This window comes from Saccostrea cucullata, unplaced genomic scaffold (assembly GCF_032062105.1).
Source record: "Saccostrea cucullata isolate Sc308-1 unplaced genomic scaffold, CSIRO_AGI_Scuc_v1 ctg246, whole genome shotgun sequence".
NCBI classification, from domain to species: Eukaryota; Metazoa; Mollusca; class Bivalvia; order Ostreida; family Ostreidae; genus Saccostrea; species Saccostrea cuccullata.
In genome coordinates this window covers 366,199-390,450 of record NW_026934303.1, presented here as the reverse complement: position 1 = coordinate 390,450, position 24,252 = coordinate 366,199, and the positions used below count along the sequence as shown (strand labels likewise).

At 33.0% G+C, this 24,252-nt stretch overlaps 2 protein-coding genes across 2 annotated transcripts; one reads left to right on the top strand and one right to left on the bottom strand.

Moving 5' to 3' along the window:
* Positions 1-2,064: 2,064 nt before the first annotated feature.
* Positions 2,065-4,383, bottom strand: LOC134240438 (peroxidasin-like). Its single transcript, XM_062722529.1, has 6 exons — positions 4,172-4,383; positions 3,833-3,951; positions 3,494-3,680; positions 3,037-3,216; positions 2,683-2,811; positions 2,065-2,526 (listed from the first exon to the last, which is right to left on the bottom strand). The coding sequence occupies exons 1-6, from the start codon at positions 4,209-4,211 to the stop codon at positions 2,447-2,449; spliced, it is 735 nt and encodes a 244-aa protein (XP_062578513.1). The 5' UTR covers positions 4,212-4,383; the 3' UTR covers positions 2,065-2,446.
* A 2,471-nt stretch (positions 4,384-6,854) lies between these two features.
* Positions 6,855-23,696, top strand: LOC134240421 (general transcription factor 3C polypeptide 3-like). The gene is made up of 27 exons (XM_062722514.1): positions 6,855-7,056; positions 7,892-8,138; positions 8,524-8,721; positions 8,866-8,879; positions 9,092-9,206; positions 9,646-9,722; positions 9,845-9,959; positions 10,217-10,392; positions 10,782-10,869; positions 11,090-11,148; positions 12,475-12,587; positions 12,819-12,906; positions 13,269-13,415; positions 14,039-14,219; positions 14,443-14,471; positions 14,566-14,695; positions 15,003-15,074; positions 16,176-16,237; positions 16,790-16,894; positions 17,994-18,080; positions 18,169-18,267; positions 18,477-18,552; positions 19,318-19,442; positions 20,483-20,570; positions 22,174-22,244; positions 22,474-22,585; positions 23,138-23,696. Exons 2-26 carry the CDS (start codon positions 7,997-7,999, stop codon positions 22,582-22,584), a joined length of 2,568 nt encoding a protein of 855 aa, XP_062578498.1. The 5' UTR covers positions 6,855-7,056; positions 7,892-7,996; the 3' UTR covers position 22,585; positions 23,138-23,696.
* Positions 23,697-24,252: the final 556 nt, after the last annotated feature.

Below are 24,252 nucleotides of genomic sequence, written 5' to 3'. Positions count from 1 at the left end.
AGATTAATTTCACAATGTTAAATCTGCGTTTGGCAACGAAACGAGAGTAAACGATTTTATTCACAAAAATATGATATGATATAGTTGTTTAACAAATCATAAAAAGGGAAAACGCGAACCATGAAAAAAAAAATTTCAACAAATTTAGTCAGTGCGAAAATATTGATGAGAAGAAAAAATAGCGAGCCTTGGGAAGTATCTTTTTAGAATTAAAATAGATTGGGTTCGAGGGAAATATTGTAAGTTTATTAAAAACTTAATATATGCCTTTTGAGAGTTCCAAATATATTCTCTTTAGGTTCGCTAAAGTAGTTTGTTTTCTCTATAAAAAAAAATGTGAATACACTTATTTCATTCCGGTGTATTCTGTTCTTATTACAATTATGGAGATTGTAATGATTTATATTTTTAAAAAAGTTTAATTAAAACAGGAAATCTCTTGGCACGTGGAAATATTTAATAAAATTAATCTGCATTAATTGACTACCTGTACAAAAGGCTACACATATTGTATACCGGTACACAGGGACTGAATTTTACAGGCTCAGTATTGCACGTTTTACAAAAATAAAATTGTCTTTCCAAGGTATAGAACTGAAAATTACTCTTCATGTATGTGGTCATTTTAGTTGAATAAAATTCAACAGATGAAATAGTCCATCGACATATACTTTGTGATTGAGTAAATAAATGTTCCGTATATTGTTGAAAACTGTAAGTTGCTGTTTCTCTCGGGTTATAGACAATCTTTGAAAGAACATATATAGAAATATTCATCAGTGACAGTACGTACGTATAGTTATAAATCAAAAAATCCTATTTCAAGGGGGGTGGGGGGTTAACTTGACCGAAGACTAGTCTCCAAGACTAACCTTTCGGTGCATTTTTAAATGCCGAAATTTACACTGTGTTCAATTTTTCTGCTTCAGCAACAAAAAGTGGGAGGGGTTCAAAAATCACACCCCAACCCCCGTCATGTTGTAAATTTTGAAATTACTGGGTTATTACAAAATTTACAAAATAACAACTTTCAATATCGATACAACGTGCCTGAAAGAAATTATAGAACCACTGAGGCACACATAAATAAAACGTTATTCAATATTGCCGAGGAAATAAGAATCAATCGAACCATCGGAGTTGTAAAAGATAACTAACCTATTCAGGCCTTCAGTAAAAAATCCCCAAATTTCTAAAGTCATGAGAATGAGAAACATAAACCAGGTTTTAATAATATATCAATCAGATTATAAGCATTTAGCATATGCACCCTCGTAAATAATTCACACTGAAAAGTTAAGTGAACTCTGCAAGTGCACTTCATTCGAAATATAGACACACAATAGCGGATTTAAGGGGGGGGGGGGGCGCACCCGGTTGTCAAAGTTAGCATAAATCACAGTTTCGTCTAGAAAATGTAAATATGTCTACTTGGTAGACCTCATCTTTACCCTACAAAATCTCTAGAATCCAGGAGCTGGGGTCTGGGGGCCTCACGGCGGCCCCCAGACCTCTTGCCTACTTTTGGCGCCCCCTCTAACTTCAATTCCTGGATCCGCGCCTGACACATATAGCCCCCCCCCCCGCCAATCAATGTAGTTCGCTCATTTTTAATTGAACCAAATTAAAACAACAGTCTATTGTTGATGTCAATTTATTCGATCAATCAATTTACAATTTCACATTCGTAATTCACTAAAAATATATACAAGTTATCACAGTCACGCCTTGAAGAGACAACCTTTTAGTAAATAAATACCCCTGTGATATTCAAACATTCATATTAAAACGAATTTATTTATTGAAAGCAAAAACAAAAATATCAGTATTATGTTACAAAAATAAATATATTAAGATATATGCGTATTAGAAATAGGAGTAAGGTTTGATATCACATGCGAATATTTAGTCATTTGACTCTCTTGCGAAAAATCGAAAGTAAATGCTCGATAACAAAGACAAAATTTCCTTCTCCATTTGTTTATATTTCGTCTTTTGTGGACCTTATGCAGGATGTAGGAACATCAAATAATACGTACACTTGCTTAGAAAAGGAGTATGATACCAGGTTGAGCAGGGTACCTCGCATGACAAAGGGGCTCCAAAGTAAACTGACTAGAACACACATGAAAAACAAAACATTCAAAATGTTAATATTCTTCTTTACTTGTTCTTCGGACTCTGTGCTTCGGCGCCTATAAAGCAGTACTAAGCAAAGAGCAACTTATTTGTCTCATTTCTGATCTTCGTGATTTTTGAGATGATAACACAATTCTGACATGCAATCTTGTTGCACCTATTCTATATAAGACCCACATCGGAAATCCATGGAGAAGAAACCAAAACACGAAAAAAGCTGTCTAAGAGATCGAGCAAAATTGTTTCAAGAGATTCTGTTCGTAAATATTCACAGACATGACAGAGTTAAATCAGATTCTGCAGTCCATTATAAACTCTTGAAAGCCAGACTGCAGGCAACAAACAGGGCAGCTAGGAGTCCCTGGGCCTTCAGTGATGGTCCACCGCCTGAAAAAATAAAAAGGTGATTTTTATGTTAAAATTTGGAACTTATTTTCTTGACTTTGACTGCTATCGAAAAAATATAGCATATGTTGTTCATTCCTCTATAATAACCTATATATATTAAATACACTATCTATAATCAATCCAATGTCAACTTACTGAGTTGGATGTTGAGGGTGTACTCCATGGCTCTCTCGTACCCGTCATACGCAGCTTCGCACCGGATTTCCTGGTTCTGGTCATTACTGTTTAGAATCAGCGCCATTGTGCTCACCGCATCTCCGTATCCTTTTAAAACCAAAAGAAGACATGTCAATATGCTTGGTCATTAACTGGTTACAACTGAACCTTTTCCTTTAATAAATGTTTTAATGGACGTGATAGCAAACGGCTGTAGTTTATTCATGTTAGTACAACGTATATATATAATGAGCTTAAATTTCTTAGGTATTTATACGGTCTTTATCGCCTTCTGTATATGGTTATAAGCTTTATGACTTTAAATGTACTCACCGCTGGATCTGACGTTGTTTGTATAGTAGTATGCATTCTGGGTCAGTTCCATCTGGTTCACTCCCTTGAACCACTTGAGATAGGGTGGCGGATTTCCGTAGGTGGCAAGGCAGGTGATGTTGACTCTATTTCCAGCATATGGTGAGTTTTCCCAGTACACAGAAACATTGGTTGGTAAAACTAGTAAGGGGAAACAGACATGCTAAATACTCGCACTCACATATTAATTCATCCCTCAAGATAAAACTCATGTATCCAAAAACTACACTGAATAAACGTGTCAAAATGAAATCCTAAACACTAGGTTTTTATTATTATTTTTTATAGCAAATAATCATAAAATCTGTAACAGCTAGAAAACTCGTGTGCTCATTACCCCTATAAATTACTAAAACATAATCAATGATAAATGTCTTTTTTAAATATACGGATTCAGAAAATATAAATTGATACTTACTGACTGGTGTGAAGGAGATTTCACGTACTGTGGAGCCGATAGCACATTGATAAAGCCCCTCGTCTGAAGCCGCCACGTTCTGAATTGTCAGGTTAGCTGTACCGGATACTGCGTATTTATTCTGAATGGATGTCACAATGTTGGTTCCGAAAGTCAGAGAATCGTAACCACTTCCGGAAGATTGCTTCTGTTGAATAAGATATATTCTATTGAATTTATGTCAACATTGAGATGTCAGTACAAGTACTTTCAACCCTTTGATTATGTGGCCGTTTTTGCTATTTTGCTTGCTAGCTAGATCATCGAATATTAAGAAAGGAAACAGATTAAAGAAGTTACCCTCTTCCAGGACACGCTGTCTGATCCAAGGTTAGTCGCGATACAGGCGAGGGTCCCGGTCCCTCCGATAGGGGCAGAGGTGTTATAGGGTTCAATAACAAATGTCGCGCACTGGCTTACTGTAGAAAAAAGTGGGTTCGATTTTTCATAAAGAATTAAATTGTGACAATACTTAAAATAGGGGAAATTTAGATAATGTTTTTGACTTTTATATTTCATTTACAAAAAATTCCAGCCATGCATGTTTCCCTTTATAAAACTAATTCGTTCTGGTTTCCATAGGATATAAGGCATTGGCATTGTTACTAAACTAAGTCTGCTATCATTTGAAATACTTACAGCCAATCAGAGAAGCTACAAGTACCAGACTCCCAATCATTTTTACTGGATCTTATTCTTGCCCAAATGCGGTTTGTTATGACCGATATCGGAATGGTCCAGATTTCCTCAACCCTGGAATATATATAAGATCCCCGTTTCCTTGGTGACAGCGTCCACGGTTCCCCCAATCATTATATCCAGTATCTATGTCCCCAGACGTATTAAATTTGGCGGGGAAATTCGGTAAGATGGCTATTTAGCATTTTTGCGATGCCTAAGTCCTTTACAATTAGCCTCTAATTTCTACGAACGTTACTCTTTAGCTTTAATCGCTCTGTTTATATTGAGTAACATTGATACACATGTACATAGTTAAATTAGCTCCTTTTAAAGAAAGTTTCAACTAATTTTGAAATCGTATTAAACAGAAATGTAAAGCTTTTGTGTTAATTTTCAATGAAAGTTGATTATTTATTAATAATCACAAAAGTTCATATACATGTCAATTTTACTATAGTTATCGACTGTTCATATGAAAAATCTTAATTTAACGTTTATAATAAATAATAAAAAATTGAAAGACAGCATATGGTTTGTTATATTTGAAACTTTTAAAAACACATTATCAACTTGATTTCTAACAAGATAAATAGCAACTTAGCTATTAAATTTATCTCTCTGGGATTATTGACAAATACAAATTGGATGTACATACACAGGTACTTGTGGACAGGACCCCCCCCCCCCCCCCCCAGTATACACCCCTGGTCAAAATATTTTTTTATTTTTTTTTTCTCATGAATTATGTTTCTAGTACTTATTTATAATGTATTCCATATGAAAAACCCAAAAAATAATATAGATTTAACGATTTACCAAAAAGTCATATCGTTAAATCTATGTTATTTTTTGGGTTTTTCATATGGAATACATTGTAAATAAGTACTAGAAACATAATTCATGAGAAAAAAAAATTAAAAAAATATTTTGACCAGGGGTGTATACTGGGGGGGGGGGGGGGGGGGGTTCCTTTCCACAAGTACCTGTGTGTACATATACATGTATATTAAATATATTAGCAATCATGAATTGATGTCGCGATTCCCTTCCTCTCTGCTTAAAACAAATGAAAGAGAGAGAGGGGGTGCATGTTTATTTTTTTCATCTTGTTCAGCATTAACACATCTTCTCTGATAAAGTCTTCTTTATTAAGAAAAATCAAATCTTCCCTATCCCGAGTATACATTATATCATTAAATAAATTACTTGTATGTTGACGCTTTTTAATTCACAAAATTATTAATAATAAGAATACTTTGATTTTCAGACAAGAACAATTGCTTTTAAAACTATTTAATTCAGTAAATCCCAAACTGGGGCTTAATAAGCCTCGAAAGTAAAATGAAATCTATTCAACCCACATGTATTTTTTATAATAATACTTTAACAGTTTTCCATTTTTAAAAAAACAATAATCGTACCAAACGTAATGATGTAAATCTATAAACTGGACATAATAACCTGTGATATATAAAGCAATACCCTTAAAATTACAATCTGAAAGCGTAGACCTTTGATTTAATTCTGTGCTGTTTACATTGAGTAACAATTGGATTCAGGTCGTCCAGCGTTATTTACATGTTTTATTATTAGCCATTCGGAAGACAATCTGTCTACCTGTCGATACCATTTCATGAAATAAAATATTATATACCTGATTTAATATTTATAGATATTACTCCGTTAATTTGTCTGTGTTGTGGTTTCTGTGGGTTTGCATCATAGAAGGATAGAGTTTTGCTTTGACAACATACATGTACCGGTATTTTTTTTGTCCCTTTATAACTATAGAGCGTCAATGTTCTTTGGTTGTTTGTTCGTTTTCATTTTTGTTTACGATCATAACCTCCAGACGCCTGATTCGGATTTACTTTGGGGGCCGGGGTGGGGGAGGGGGTGTTCCAAACCTTTCAGAAAAAAATCCAACACTGAAATTTCTTGGAATAATTAAAAGAATTAAACCCTTACAAGTAAACTACTTTCTCCTACGTAAAACCCTATTTCTTGATGTAGGGGATGAACCACCACTTAATTTTTTAAGCTAAAAATGATTGATATGGACAGAAGAAGCGTTAAAAAAGACATTTATGCTGGGCTCATCTTTGTGGTTCTGGCATGCCAGGTAACAAATTAATCTAACAACGGTTTCGTGGTACATGATTTTAAAATGGAAAAAGTAAGAAACCTCGTCTACAGAGCAGTAAAAATTTTAAGTATAATTTAAGATACCTTAGACACAAAAAGTGCAAATAGACCAAAGTGAAAAATACATTGAAAAAAGACCCTTAAATTCCTTTCCTTAAAAACATAAACAGTATTCTCTCATGTGGTATACATTCATTTTTTGTTTCAATTTTTTTTTTTAAGTTTGTTTTGAAAATCGCGAAAGTTTTTTTTTTCCTTTTTAAATGAAAATCGAAAAAGAGTGAGCCACATCTCTAAACATTTCTAACATGGGGAAAACTGTTTTCATTTACATATACATGTATAATCTGGTCGTTATATTGAAGGAAGTTATTTTAAAAAAAATTGTAGACGAATTGTTTGAATGGGGCACCATGCTAAAGTGAATAACCTATGAACGAGTTACCAAAGAGAGTGTCAAGGACATTTAAAAAGGGTCTCTGGATTTTTCGTAAGAATACGGAGATCTTGCCCGATATTCCGCATGTACGATGTAAATATGGCGGGCAATGACAGAAAACCCATCGATATTCCTATTGAAAATGTAGAAGATGGTGTCCCACAGACATCTGAAGAACATATAACGACATATACCATCATAGATCAATCAACTCAACAACAATGAATTCAACTTGGGTGCAGACATCCTTCACGCAGAGGTATTAAACCGTATTTTCGGGTCAAACACTGAAACCGTTCTGACACATTATCCTGATTAACAGTAATTAACCAACATAACCCGTGCAATCTCTTGATTTAGCCGTATAGCTTCAGTTAGCTATATAGCTTTATTTACATATTAAATATAGCTTGATAAAGCTATTTATTGACAGTTTTGTATAAACAAATACATCTTTTACAAGAAATAGACAAAAAGCTGCAAGTATACAAAAGTGACCACTCATATTCAGCATACATATGTATTTTGAAATTGAGAAAACAGAATGGTTTGATTCTATTTAAACTCCAGTCTTTTAGAATAAAAACTGAGAAGCCCTGCTAAGGGCATAATAAATAAATTCATAGATTCTTATCCTGCCTGGCCCGATTTTTTACCCCCGCCTCAATTTTTTCATTTCTGTTTTTCTTTGTCTGAATTCTGATCAGTATTCAACTACCAATCAACTTTCGTTAAATCCCACGAATGTCGGCATGATTTTGATAGCTGAAAAGATGATAATGGCTATATGTTAAACAATTAAGGGCCATTGATTGTGAAAGATTGGTGATGTCAGATGTGTAGTATGAGATAAATGGACCTCTACTATGACTTTTATTTGGGTATTAAAGATAAATCTGCACTGAACGACCATGTCAATAAAAATTCTGAAAAATTGATGAAAATTAAAAAATATATAATAAAACTCGTCCGTCTTGATTTAAAAAAAATCGGATGAGAATGTAAGGTTTTTTTATTATGGCCTAAAACAGCATATCACTGTATTTTTAAAACTGTTATAAAATTTAAACATATATTTTGTTTAACCTTTCCAGAATGTACAGTTTTTGGAGGTACCAGCTGATCAACTAGCCAACTTAGGGTTGCTGGCAACAATATCATCTGACCAGGCTAGAGATGGGACTGAACAGGTTATAGAAATGACCTCGGTTGATGAACTGCAGAACCTTGGTGTGGTGACAGAACCAGGACCCTCCAGTTATCAGGTCGTGCAGGCCAATGATGGTCAAGAACCCAGATTCAATATGCCAGGAATAGAACCAACATTACAGTACCTGACAGGTTAACACAAATTTAGATATTCTGTAAACAAAAAATATATTTTATTTCTCAACAAAAGAATAAGTACAAAATATCTTTAAAAATCTTCTCAAGAACATCAAAGCCATGATTAGTCATATTTATACAGTAGAATCTTAAAGTAATATAGATTTAACTTTGATCAAATCATGACCAAAAAAAAAAACAAAAAAAAAACAAACTAATATCTGCTTTCTTCTGGCTATAGTACACAGATGAGCATTGTAGCCCATGGATATCCTGTTATTCACTCTTCTTTTTTTTTATTTATATATAACAAACATTTTAACATGAATTCCATATCTGAACAAAAGATGCCATGGCAAAATTTAGATTTTTTACATGCAAATTTTGTTTACTCTTCCAGGAAAGATCAGTTTTGCTGAGTTCAGTGAGTTGATGGAATCTGGCCATCCAGATGTTCCTGTTGACCTGGAAAACGTCGTACAGACAATTCATGTGACAGATGTTATCATGCCAACAGAGGAAACTCAGGAGGAGAAACCAGTAGAGGGCACCAGTCAATCGGAGGACATCGATGACAAGTCTCCGAAAAAGAAAACTCGTGGGCTTACTTATTTTACTTCACACTCTGATAAATGAAATGTTGAAATCTTGATTCACATGTATTAAAGAAATATGGTTTTAGTTCATTATTACTTTATGAATTTTTTTTTATTATAACTACAACAGATATTTTTTATTGCAGGTAAAAAGAAAAAGGTAAGATTTTAACAACCAGATTGAGTGAAGGCATCTTGAATGAAATATGATATTTACAAGACATGTTATTTTTTGTATGATGACAAAGTTACGGTAATATTTTCTATAAACAAATAAGGCCACTCTTCCTCTTTGTAGTCTTATGTGTGCTGCATTTGCTTTGTTGTTCTATGAATTTTGTAATTTACTAAGACATGTACATTGTTATTCAGAAGTTTAGTGATTTACCAGCACATCTGGAGGGGCTTATGGGAGAAGCTAATCTGACATACGCTAAAGGGGATCACGAGAAAGCCATCTCAATTTGTTTAGACATTATAAGGATGGGTAAGGTCTTTTGCTTGTTCAGGAGTATTTAGAAAGCCTAACAAATTTAATTTATTTTTCAAAGAACTTTATAAACAATTGATGTTAAACACCAATATTTTGAAGGATATAGAATGTGTGTATAAAGTTCAGTAGCGAATGACTTAAGGTCATTGAATACCAAGGGTAAAAAGTGTTGCATGTATTTTATACAGTACTATTAAAACAAATATACTTTTGATTATATGTTTGATTATGACATCATATTGGATCTAGCACCAAAAAACTAGTCTAAAGTCATTTACTAGATCTTGTCCGTAAGGCTATCAGGGTTATGTTTAAAAATTTTATAGTCAAAGAAGATGAAGCAAACTCATGCAGTTGTATAAAATCAATATTTAACAACAGAAAAATTTCCAACAGGATCAGGAATTTTAATAGATTTGTTCTTTAATTGTAGCACCAGAGGCACACCTGCCTTTTCAGACACTAGGCATGATTTACGAAGATCAAGGGGATCTAAAGAAATCTCTTCAGGTTTTAACTGAAATTTTTTTTTACCAATTACAATTTTGAAGGAGTCAAAAGCCAATTTTCTTTGAAGGGTAGAAATACATTGTAAGTTTAATTTACATTTATGTTGATTTTTTCCATTTCAGTACAGTTTGATAGCAGCGTACTTGAACCCAGTGGACCGTGACAGCTGGATAAGGTTGGCTGAGTTGAGTTTGGAACTGGAGGACAAATCACAAGCGGTCATTTGTTATAGCAAAGGTACTCAGAGTTTGTTAAAATGTAAGCTTATTTAGAGAGCTTGCATACTTTTTTTTTTTTAAATGAAGTTATTAAATGCATCCAGTATTAAATGTACATGTAAATGAAAGTTCCAACAAATTTGAAGAGTACAATTTAGTATATTGGAATCGCCATCTGTCTGTTTTAGGATGAATGTTATGAGTTTACTAAGTTCTACCTTGAGTCTCTGTAGAATATTTAAGACGTACTAATAATAAATCCCTTTCAACGTGTAGCTATACGAGCAGATCCCCAGAATCCTAATAACATTGACTTATACTGGAGTAGGAGTCATTTATACGAGGAGCTAGGGGACAAGAAGAAGGCTCTAGAGGGCTATAAATCAATGTTGAAAATCACTCCTCCCGAGAATGGAGAGCGGTACATGGAACTTGCCAGAACAATTACAAAGGTAGGGCTAAATATAATAACATTTCTGATTTTATTTAAGTCGTGGTATTTTTAAATCTCAATTATAATACCAAAACAATAGGTTTTTTTTACCTTTTAATTTCAATCTCTTATGTGTTATGTATTTTTTTAAAGAATTATTTTTATAGTTTAATTTAAATATAGGTCTAAATTTTGTTTCATTCTGGAGCAAAATGCGCATATGAAAATAGGAACTGCGTGCAACAAAATCTTTGTATATGTTGTATCTTGAAACAGAATGCTAAGTAAGATTTTGATGAAGATCCCTGAACCCATACTGTTAAGAACATGTGCATTCTACAGTACAATGCACAATGTATATATATTGTATGTGATCAAATATTAAAATTTGCTTCTGGAACTTCTCAGCATTATTATGAGGAAGATGATAAAGTGTCTGCAATGGAAACCATGAAGAATGCATTTGAAGCCAACTCAGAAAGTGTAGCAGCAGAGGGTGAGTTTTGTCTGCAGTAGGTTTTGTATCGAACACAATTTGTGTCATAGTGTTTCAAGAAATAAAACGAAAATTTCATAGTTTAAGCTAAAAGAACTTACACCAAAGAGGGTAAATCAGATTCTCAGAAACAAAAATGTACGACAAACTCTAGTGATAGATAATATTGATATGTAATAAATGTAATTGAAAAGTGCCTTTCAAATAGTGTTTATTTTAGATGTGAATTTATTTATGGAGCTCTTAATTGCACAAAAGATGTTTCTTCAAGCCATAGAGGTATGTGTTTAAACGTGTAAATTCTCTAAATTTAATTGTACAGGTGACTCTCGATCTCTCGAAGTTCAAGGGACCGCAAGAAAAGTTCGAGAGATCGAAGGGTTCGAGAGATAGAAATATATAAAAAATCCTTTGAAAATCTTCTTCCAATCACCGATGTTCTACTTTTATAGATACCGGAAGTATATGTAAATAAAGTAATTACACGTTTTCAATCGTATTTGACAGGTAATTTACGTGATATCAACAACAATGATTGTATTTCGAATAAATAAAACGAATTTCTAAAGTTTCAGTATTTATTTGTTTTTATTGTTCATGATTACATGAAACCCGAATAGCCATTGTCGGTTTGGCTATTCCGCAGCTTGATCGGAACCTTCACCAGTGTTCACCAGATTTTTCTTAATCGGTATTCAGTCCTTGAAATAGGAATTTTCTTGTGCAATATTTGCCGTGCTGGAATTATTTAGACTCTATTTAATCATAATAAAAGTTCATAGTCTATTGGAACTTGCTGAAACGAACATCTATAAATTAAATTTCTAAAAATTATCGTCTCAGTTTCAATTCGAAATAAGTTGTGAAATTGTTTATAATTTACCCTGTAATTAATAACCAATTAATTAAATCAAAACACGGACGACCCACAGGTGTAGTGTCATCTATGTAAACACCCAATTAACACCTCCATGCCAGCTCAACTTTTGGCTTTCATTGTTTCCACGTAAGTCCAGACTGCATCAATTTTATGCTTGATTGGCATGTATAAACGTGCAATCAAAACTTCGAGAGATAGAGAGTAAAATTCAATGAAATATGTGTAACAGGACCAAGATTTTGGTTCGAGAGATAGAGAACTTCGAGAGATAGAAGTTCGAGAGATCAGGAGTAAATTTGCTTAATTATATAGAGGGAAAAACGGGTACACAGAACGAGGTTCACTTTAATCTCATTTAGAGAGATCTGATCAACTTACTAGTAGAGATTTCAGTTCAAACTTCTAGTTTGTTATAAGCCATCGAGAGTCACCTGTATTTTCTAAATCACACTATATTGCACTTAAATTCAGAGTTTTTCAAAGTCATCAGTTTTTTTTTATGTGTATACCTGTTATTAAGTTTATTTTCATGTACATGTATTTTGCCTATAAAATTTATCATTTGAATTTTTGTGAAAAATACAGGAGGTAAAAATGTTCATATAATACATGTATAATGTTTGAAAATACATTTTTTGGTTTCTCTTTTGTGAACATCCCTATTTTACAGTTCCTATTTGGTTTTCCTGATTTGGAAGCCTTTTTTTTATTGTCTTATTGATCAGGTGCTGGTGAATCACTGCGGTGTTGTGTTTGATTTAAACATTGACAGAGAATGGAGCAGGGACATTCCTCTTAACATCTCACTTATAGAGAATGGTGCGGTACAAATTGTCTCGTATGTTTCATTTAAAATATGTACTTAGTGTTAGAAAATCTTCATAAAATTGATGTAAGATTGGAGTTTCATTTTAAATATCTGCATATTTAAAAGAAATATTTAAGAAATTCATATAAATTTAAACAGTGAAATGTGTACAGTTGGGGATGTTGAATAACAATCTTATATCAGTTTGTTATATTAATCTTTATTTCCAGAGAGGTAATATTTAACTAATTTCTTTTTTAGAGTTACTATTCCAGAATTGCTTCCCATTGATCTAAGGGTCAAACTCGGAATATGTCTGATACAGAGCAAACTGGATACATTAGCACAGGTAAGATATCTCAACACTGAGAGTGTATCAGTTCTGTTAAAATAAAATGAAGTGTGCTTTAAATAATATAATATTCAGTGTTATACAAATTTCCTTTTCCATTCTCTTGTTGGATTATTGAATTTTTTGTAGGGGGGAATTTCTTATATAAAAAATCATAATAAAACTGAATTTATGATGTGATGACTGAACAAAATTTGCTTTTGGTCTTGTAGTGGAAATTTCATTTATTATAAAGGTTTAAAAATAAAAATGTTATTTGTATATATTGTACAAATACAAAAAAATGTGGATGGGGTATCAATTAAATGATTTCACCATAGATCAGTCCTTACATTTATATTATATGTATGTACCTGTAGGTGGTTGTGGCACCCTTGTTTGAGGAGGAAGTGGAGGAGGTAGGAGATCTATATTTAGACGTGGCAGAAGCCTACATTGACCAGGGATATTATGCAGAAGCAAAACCCATTCTACAGAGACTGGTGTGCTCAGAAAATTATAATCTGGTGAGTTCGATATGCAATTGTCCTTAAAAACTATGTGGCTGCAGTTTCTTTAAAGGTTGTAATTGTTTGAAACAGCTCTTTGGGCACTTTTTTAAATGCAGCTGCAATGTTGCTATTTTTTTAAGGCAGGTGTGTGCTTGTAATTCTTTAGAGGCCACTGTGAGGTGTTATTTTTAGTCTGCTGTGGATTGCAACTTTTAGGCAGCTTAGTGGTTGTTATTTTTTGGCAGCTTAGTGGTTGTAATTTTTAGGCAACTTTGGTGATGTAATTTTTAGGCAGCTTAGTGGTTGTTATTTTTAGGCAGCTTTGCTGTTGTAATTTTTAGGCAGCTTAGTGGTTGTTATTTTTAGGCAGCTTTGCTGTTGTAATTTTTAGGCAGCTTAGTGGTTGTTATTTTTAGGCAGCTTTGGTGTTGCAATTTTTAGGCAGCTTAGTTGTTGTTATTTTTAGGCAGCTGTGATGTTGTTTATAAGCAGCTGTGTGGTTGTTATTTTTAGGCAGCTTACTGGTGGTTATTTTTAGGCAGCTGTGTGGTTGTTATTGTTAGGCAGCTGTGTGGTTGTTATTTTTAGGCAGCTGTGTGGTTGTTATTTTTAGGCAGCTTACTTGTGGTTATTTTTAGGCAGCTGTGTGGTTGCGACTTGCTGAGTGTTTAAACTCCCTGGGTGATTTGGAGAGAGCGGAGGAGGCATACAGTAAAGTTGTGGAGATGGCTCCCTCTCACATCGGAGCTAGGATGTCTCTGTCTACACTACAGCAACATCTGGGGAAGCATGAGGAGGCATTGAAAGCGCTGCACAGGGGTAAGAATATCATAAGGCTTGATTAGCACAAATACAAAATAAGAAGCCAGCAAAAGAGGTGTATAGGATTTTGATACAGTAAATAATAATGTATTATATGCAATTTAATTATACTCTGCTTTTTAAAATATACATATTGATATTTCATTCAAGATTAAAGTAGACAATGTATTCATTATAAGCTGTAATTATAAAACTGAGGTGATTTAATTCTCTGTTGCAGATGAATCAGATGCTTTATTAACCAAACAGGTACTGATTATCTTGATTTCTATCCTGAAGTTCAATATTTTAGCTAAAAGTTCAAGAAACTCCCAGACTTAGAAAAATTTTTATTGATTTTCAGGAAAAATCTTTACTGATGCATAAGTGTATGCTGTTGCATGCACAGGGAAAGTTTGATGAATTTCACCGTACTTGTAAATTGCTACTGTTTAACATGTTCAAGGATCTGAATGACCCAGATTTCATCAAAGGTATGAGCATATTTGTAGACAGGCAGAGGTGTTTATTTTTTCCAGGAAAAAATTTTATGTGTTTCCTCATTTTCAAGATTTGTACCAAGATACAGGTTTTCTTGCATGATTATTAGGCCCTTCAGAATACATTTTATCTAGCAGTTTTCTGTTGTAAATTTATATCTCATGAATTACTATTAGTTTGACCATGTTGAAAGTATTTTAAAACAGGGAAAGTGCATTATATAAATATTTTTAAAAAGTCATTTTTAGTAGTACTCTATTTTAAAACACTCATATTATGCATGTATTTGGTTAATTTTAGCTGTGTATTGTCGTGTGTCTAATAAAACCAGGAGGGAGATCCTAAACGACCATTTCAAACCAGGATTCAAAGGTAAATAAGAATTCTTTAAAAATGCTGTGGAACATGGGGTGTCCCTTGCTTTTTGATTGGATGCAATGTCACATCCAACAAGAAGTTTGTTTTATTTTTCCTTCAGTCTATAAATTAAATACAGTGGAGCCTCATTTATCCAGATGCTTTGGTTCCTAGTCAATTTGTCTAGATATGTGAAGCATCCGGATATCTGAATTACCAATTAAACAAGACAAAATAATGTTAAAAAATTACATTCCGATGAAAAATTGCCAGATACTGAAGCATCCGGATATCTGGCATATGAATATCTGAAGGTCCACTGTACTAAAAAAAATTTCAAACTATCCTGAAAATTTACCTAACTATAAAAAAGGACATTGCAATCCATATATTTTACTACATTAGGAATTACAAAGTCTTATAATGAATAAAATATTCTAATTTGTAATTAACTCGGTTTCAAAGAAACTATTCAAGATAGTGTTATCAAACTCAATATGCAGATACATACTGAATTGCATTTATTCAACTGCAACAACAATTTTTTTTTACCTTGACCTTTCCTTTGACCCTTACCTTAGAGAAGCGTTTAGCTCAGTTTTAAAGAAACCATTTGAGTCAATATTATGAAACTTTATTTGCTGACACATACTTTAGTAAGCTATACAACTGCATCAACATTTTCTTACCTTGACCTTTTCTTTGATTTTGACCTAACTTTTCTTAAATTAATGTTCAAGATATTTATCATACTTGATATGCTGATACATACATGTACTTGTATTAGTGAGAGCTATTCAACTGTATCTGAAACTTTTAATCTTGAGCTTTTCTATGATCTTGACCATACTTTTCTAAATTTTATATCTTGCTTACTTTCAAAGAAACCATTTAAGGTGTTCTTTCTGTAAGCTGATGCACGTATGCATGATTTGGTGAGATTTATCTTCTATTTTCAAATTGTTGGACTTTAAATTTTAAATTCAATTTGTAAGAAACTATTCAAGATACATATATTCCTATTAAACTTGATAAACTAATACATGTACAAATTGTCATGCTGCATTGCTGATATACTCTTGGTGGGGCATTAATGTCCGATGGACATATTTCTAGTTTTTTCAGAAAGTGTGAAGTCAGATATACCTATTGATGATCTATGGGATTTGTTTGTTAAGGTATGAAAATTAAGATGATCATACTTTTTTTTATCTTTTAATGTATACTGTATAAGTAAAACTTAATTGTGGGGATAAAATTTCATTGATTTGTCATCTAAAAAGGTTTTGTAGGAATCAAATTTCATTGTTTCAAATGAAACCCTATTCAATGCACTGAAATTTTGTGTTGGATTTAATTTTGTTCTTCAGTATGTTTTTGTGCATTGAAATTTTTAAATAATGAACAGATACATGTAGTTGTTAGTTTTTTTTCTCTGCAATACTTTTGGGATACATGTAAATGTGTTTATTAATTTATATTTGTTATTACAGCAAAACTCGTTTAGTACGAACACAGATATTGCGAATTTACGGATACAGCGAAGTCATCTTGGATCCCCAGCTACATAGATTTAATTACTTTCTTATATGGTTTTAACGAATTACGGATATAGCAAAGTAATTTCACAGGTCCCAGTGACTTCATTATAACCGAGTTTTACTGTAGTTATGTGAGATGTTTTTAAACAATAAGAAATACGAGGGTGTTTTATTTATATTTGTTGATAGTTGTGTGAGATGTTGTTAAACAGAAAGATGTATGAAGATCTTCTAGAAGTAACCAGTCTGGGAATGTCATGTCCGTACTTTATGTTTGAACCCAGGAAACTAAAGGTAAGCTGAAACCTACTCACATTATCAGTCCAGGGACGTAGCAACGGGGGGGGGGAGTATTGCCAACAATACTTTTACTATTTAAAATGTTCATTGAAAGGCTGGTTGCCCCCCCCCCCCCACTTTATACTAAAGGAAAGTAATATGAAGGAAATATAGTATTGTAAGCTTAAGAAATGGATATTGAAAGGAATTGGTAGTGAGAAAAGTTTGCCTCTACCTCCCACCTCCCTACTCACATTATAAGTCTAAAAGAAAACTAAAGGTAGCCTGAAATCTACTCACATTATCAGTCTAAAGGAAAACTAAAGGTAGCCTGAAATCTACTCACATTATATCAGTCTAAAGGAAAACTAAAGGTAACCTGAAATCTACTCACATTATCAGTCTAAAGGAAACTAAAGGTAACCTGAAATCTACTCACATTATCAGTCTTAAGGAAAACTAAAGGTATCCCGAAATCTACTCACATTATCAGTCTAAAGATACTAAAGGTAACCTGAAATCTACTCACATAATAAGTCTAAAGGAAAACCAGAGGTAACCTGAAATCTACTCACATTATAAATCTAAAGGAAAACTAAAAGTTACCTGAAATCTACTTAATCAGTCTAAAGGAAAACTAAAGGTATCCCGAAATCTACTCGCTTTATACCAGTCTAAAGGAAAACTAAAGGTAACCCGAAATCTACTCACATTATCAGTCTAAAGGAAACTAAAGGTAACCTGAAATCTGCTCAAATAACCAGTTTAAAGGAAAATTAAAGGTAACCTGAAATCTACTCACATCGTAAGTCTAAAGGATCCTTCTCTGCTAAACTCTTTTAACCCTGTTATTAATGATTAAGACACATTGTCGCATGCCATGGATTTAGCATTATTGCGATGATGATAAACACAAAACTTGGTATAAAGGCTGTCATGTTTCCTAAAGCAATACTAAAATTTTTTTACAAAAACCGTTGTGTATGCATCCAAGTTAAATATATGTTAATCATAAAGACTGAGGCATTTAAGCGTTTGATTAACTTCTTATCCCCCCTTCCCCCCAAATGTCAGACAGGGCTCTAAATAAATGTTCTTTTATTCTCTTTGGTAGCAAGCAGAGTTTATGTGTTTACTGGGATGTATACTCACACGAAATGAACACTTCGCCTTCAGCCATATGAGGGAAATTTGTATTAAGGTAAGAAAAAAAAGTATTTAGCTATGCTGTAACATTTTTTATGTTACCATATTTTGCGAGTAATTTATTTTTTTGTGTTATTTTGTAGGAAGGAAACAAGAATCAGGTGTGGAATCTACTCAATCAGGTTTTACTGATATCAACAGAGAGCAGACATAATCGCTTTTGTCTGCGATATCTTTTGAGTGTTAGTATTAAAATGTTCTTACTTTTAAATTTGCATTTTATACCTGAGTGTTTATAAGATGGCATGATTGAAGTCATGATTATAAAATAACATGATTACAGTCAAATGTGGGAATCTTAAACACCAGTACATGTATTTGAACAATGACAATTTTCAGATATGGTAGAGCTCTGAATTAGATCACTGAATAGATAAATGATTGTTTGCAGAATCCAGATCACATACCTGTTGAATTATTAAATGGCCATAATGCAGCAATATCAGGAACCTACAAATATGCTCTTGGTGAGTGAGAAATTTAATTTTCAAAGAAGATACACTTAGCTTGGGTGAATATGTAGTTATTGTCAAAAAATAATGACATCTAGAACATGTATTTCTTTTTCAAGGTAATTCTTATTTAACCCCGATTATGAAGTGAATCGTATCTTTTTGTATACAGCCTCATATTATTAAAAAAATGTAACACATTATAAATATTTCCAGGACCTTTTTCCTTATAAGAGAGTTTTACATTTACAATAAATTGCTTTGTATATTGATAGGATATGATTGATAGGCTGTACTCAGGAAAATCTAGAAAAGTAAATAGTGTACTGTACATACTGTAAAATCACATATTTCTGTGGGGTCAAATTTACAGGGTTTGATTAAAAAACTTTGTGGGGATTTGAATTCATGGAGAAAGAATTATTGAGTATTTATGTATTTAATAGTTTACATTCCATGGTGGACATGAATTCGTGGGTCTCTTCATACCTCGAAAATAACAAAAATTAAACCCCCATGAAAATTTGTGATTTCAAAGTAATTTAAATTATTCAAAATTTAGCACAGTAACTTTGTGGTGTTAGGAATAAACATATATTAGGGATACAGATGTTTTGTGTTGTAAAATGTTCTCGTTTATGATTGATTATTGGCATTTGTGGTGTAGAGCATCTTTCTTTTGCTGTGCCAGAGGTGCTAAAATAAGCCCACTTTTTACAGTACCATGGCACAGATACAATGCCCTGTGATATTACCATACTGTTGTACTGACTTTTCCAGGAGAGTACGTGGCTGTACTAAGGAACTGTCCCGATGACCCCCTGGTGAACCTCCTTATAGGGCTGACATTTATTCACCTGGCAGGACAAAAATTCTCCTCTAAAAAGCATTCCCTGCTTACTCAGGTAGGTTCCTTTCCCTGTTATTTGCTCACAGTTTACAATTAACTTTTTATCCAGAATCATTTGACCCAAGTTTTTTTAACAAATTGGCACAAAGCATCCTTAAGGTCAAGATCTAGTAAATGTCTTTAGACTACCTTTTTGGTGCTAGATCCATTATGACGTCATAATCACTTTCAACTTTCTTTTTCCCGTACTTTATGGCTCTAATAGTATTTTCAATGAATTCAATTTGATATTTCTTGAAAATTAGTCCCGATACCTATATTAAAATTGACATTATTTTAAAGAAGAGTCCAAGAACATACGAATTACCGTTTTCTGAGATATTGTAGGCTATCTGGATACATTTTCTTTGTCTGATATGGAAAAAAGTCCCATATTCATGACTGGATTTCTTAATTTTTCATTGAAAATGACAGTTTAAAATATGATTTTTCATCTTGTTTACTTACAAATTATGCCCCGAAACACCTTATTTGACCAAGCTTAACTTATAAAGCATCATTAAAGGAATTTATTTCTCAAATTTCAGAAATCTGTAGGCACCTTTCATTTACTAGATCTTGACCTTAAGTAGACCTTAAATTATGTATTCCACCTATGATACTTGAAAAAAAATCTCAAGTTCTTTTCCCACTGGCAAATAACAATAGATACAGTGTATTTTGATAGTTCATTTGTTTTTACAAAATCCATAAAAAAAATTCTTTTTAAGAAAATCAATTCTTTTACAATAGAATTGTTAACATCTATGTATAATCCGGAACAAAAGGCTAGAGTAGGGCCAATGTAGTTTACCTTCAGTATATATTTGAACTTGTAAGTAAGAAATTTCAAAAAGAGTTACTTTTAAAATATTCTTCTCTTGAACAAAAATGTAAGAAATTTTTAATTATAAATATATGCAGGTTTAAATTTTGATTAAGTAAGGGTTCAGGCACATGGACCATTAGCAGATATGACTATGGTAACAACATTTATACAGACCATTTATAAGTTGTGATAACTAACTAGTGTGTATTGTATACCTGTATTTGTAGGGCCTTTCCTTTCTTAACAGTTACAAAGAGCTGAGAGGAGAGTGCCAGGAGACTTACTATAACATTGGAAGAGCTCTACATCAGCTGGGTAGGGAAATTAAATGTTAGGCAAAAAGGCATATATCTTTTAAAGACAGAGAAATTGAAGTAAATATTATAAAATAAAAAAAAAATTATAACAAATTTTCCAAGGAAAATAAGGAAAGGAATTCATTAAATCTTCAATTATTTAAAGAAGAAAAGGAGGTTTTTTTGTGTGCCTTTTGACCGATTCTGACACTGTGAATTGTATACAATGTAAAGGGTGAAGATAAGCAATGACGTAAGCCACATAGGGATTAGCTCATTACTCCACAACTCTAGAGCAGACCCGCGAACCAATGAGCCATACAGGCGACTCACTCTGCAGTCAAATTTGGTATTACATGTAAAACAAAGGCCTACAACTGATATGAAATGAGTCGGCCAAAATATGGCCAAATGCTAGATTATATGTGTTAACAAGGTTATTATAATCGCTGTGGAATTTATGAATTGCAGATTTTAAATGGGCTAATTTCCTCTATCATCAACTTCTCTGTCAATAGCCTGCCTCGCTTTAAAAACTGATTGTTCTTTGTGCATGCTTTGAGTTTTGAATAAGTTTAGAGACATTAACACCATATGCAGGTGATTGCTGGATATTAAAATAAGAAATGTTGACTAACATATATAGTGCTGACCCTTTGGCATCTTTAATTTCAAGTTCACTGGAATATATCAAATCAATAATGCATGAAAGGAACTACAATCAAGCCAGCTTTATAATATTTTTATGGCGTCGAGCGAAGCTCGATCGTTATCGAGTGATCAGTCAGATTTACGCGACCAAATGTGTCAGTGGATGCATCCGCAATAGAAAATAGCAACAGCTGTAAATCAGTTTCTTTTAAAACGCTCACAATGAATAATAGCTTGAATATAAAATTAAATCAATTGTATCTTCAATTAATTTTACTACAAAACAACGATATTATGTTTTATTTTTACGCAAGAAAACGTTATGGTTGTTGTGGATGAATTTCTACAGAGAGGGTGTGTCAAACGACATGAATAACATTTTGGGACTGATTACTTTAATACGAACAACCTTAAAGACGGTGAAATAATTACAAAATAAACATGAATACTATAAGACTATAAAGATTGAATTTCTTAATCTTAGCTTTACTTTTACAATCTTCAATCCGATTTTATCCGAACAACCGATGATATTGACCAGTATTACTGTATTTATCCATTTCCTCCATTTATTTACCGCGCCCTATCGTAAGTCGATCGTACTTGTAACAGTAAAGTCATGGTTGTAGTTTAGATGCAATCACTATACTGCAGAACAACGCTCTGACAATGGCAATAAGAAAGAATAACATATAAATTTATTTTAAAACCCTTCATTGGTCTTCGATTGACTGAAAAGAAATCAGATTGATATATTGAGCATGAATATTTCTGACGATGTCTGGTCAATTCGAACCCTGCTTCATTCGGACCAGGACATAAGGCCTTGCACTGTATTTGTGTTAAGACAATTTTTAATTTCATTATTATGTTACTGGAGTCACTCACTTGACCTGTCTTTAGATCTTTTGAAATTGTTTTCCTTGTTCGACGCCATTGAAGCCTTTCAGGCTTTTGATTTATTCCTGTAGGACTGACCTATGCAGCTGTACATTACTACAAGAAAGGTCTAACATTTCCCCCCATTGTGGAAGATGAGCAGGTCTGTAATAATACTATACAGAAATTAGTTCAAATTACCTAGGAATCTTATCATAAAAAATAATATAATTATTTTTACATCAGAAATTACATAGCAATCTTTACATCAGTCATTTGATGTACCGGTAGGTGGAGATTATTTTTGTCTATAATTTACATTTAAACATTTAAAACTTAATTCTAATTCTCAGTGAGATAAGTATATCATTAAATCTATCTTGATTTAACAGAATCGGTTTGACCTAACCCGACAGCTGGCCTATAACTTAATGGTGATCTACAAAACGAGCGGGTCAGAAGCTCTGGCCAGACAGGTGATGCACCAGTACCTAGTCATCTGAGGTAAGAAGAAAAGGAATTTAGGTAAAAAGACATCAAATCAGGGGGGAGAGATTCGCAGATGCTTTAAATTTACATAGACTTTACATAGACTTTAAAACTGCATTGATACGATCGTAACATACATTAAGAATTTCAGCCACCGTCATCTTGAAATAAAAGTTATAAACTATACTGTAAATCACTTTTTATTCGTGAGAACTTTATTTTCGCGTAATTACGTGAGACAGTGTGTGCTCTCGCGTGAAAAGTACAGTGGACCTTCAGATATCGCATATCAATAGTATTCCTTTATCAGAACGAAATTTTTAAAATGTTATTCTGAACTGCAATAACCACAATTCGTGAAAATTATGTATTCCTTTAAGATAATGTAGAGCAATAACCACAATTCGTGAAAATTATGTCTCGCTAATCAAGAGTCAATGACTATCTCGCGAAAATAAGGTGTCGCGAAAATATAGTGATCTACAGTATGTAAAGAAATGTTGGTCTGTGTGCAGTAATTTGTTTAGTTGAAGATGCTTAATTGATGTTTTAACTGTGTGTTTACAGTGAAAGGACAGTGGTATTTTTGGAAACACAGCAAGTTAACACATCATCCATTTAAATGGGTCCTTCAAACAGCATCGTTACAAGCAGTGAAGTAGAAATCTTCAGTTATGGAACTTAATTGTAAAAATGTTGAGATGCAAACTTGCATAACGTCAGTTAATTCTGACTGGATGAGCACAGACATTGACTTCACTGTGTGTGTGCATGGAAAATGTGATATTGACAGGGAAAGTGACATGGATACTTTCCAGGAAACCTTGGACATATTATCTGTATGTTCATCAGTGTTTTATGTCATTGAGTAACCATAGAAATCTCTGCTGTATCTGACTTGAATTCCTTATTTAGGAAACTTGACAAGTTACAGTGTACAGAGAAAAGAAGAGGGACGGTGTTCCTAATTTAGTAACAGCCCTCCCCCGGCCATTAATGAATTGATTGATAAAAAATATTTATAGAAATCTGATTGGAAGCTTCTTTTATGTTATGACATTACCGTTATCAAATGTGGAACATACTGAAGAAATAGGGGTTGTCTAATAAAATCTACAAGCACAAGCTTCTGTATTTGTCTTTTTAATTTGGGCAATTTTAGTTTTGTGCAAGTTAAGTATAGTGTTTTTATATGCAGTGTAACTTCAAATCTGGCGAAATAATAAAAAAACATTTTCACAAAATATGGTAAATTGAATGCAGAAATGAAATGGTGGGATTATCACATTCAGTTCCCTTATCAAGCTTCTACAAAAACGGACAGAAATGCAAATGAACCATTCATTATTTCAGAAGTAGCTTTATCTAAGAAAGACCATAAAAAATAGCTTTCTAGTTAATGACTTTTTGATAGACAGGCAGATATTACGTTTTGAAGCACAGGAAATTTTTATGACAGAGGTATTTGTTTTCTGAGTGAGCGTAACAGCCGATAAAAATTGCTTCTAATTTGGGTTTAAACGAAAGCATTTAAAATCAATGGATTAGACTAGAGTGAAATAACTATAACAGTTGCATGATTCCATAAGGCTTGTTTTTAGTTCTTCCAACAAAACAAGAACATTTTCGGTCGAAGAAAGTTGGTTTCAACTTATATTTGTTTAAATCAATATCATATTTAA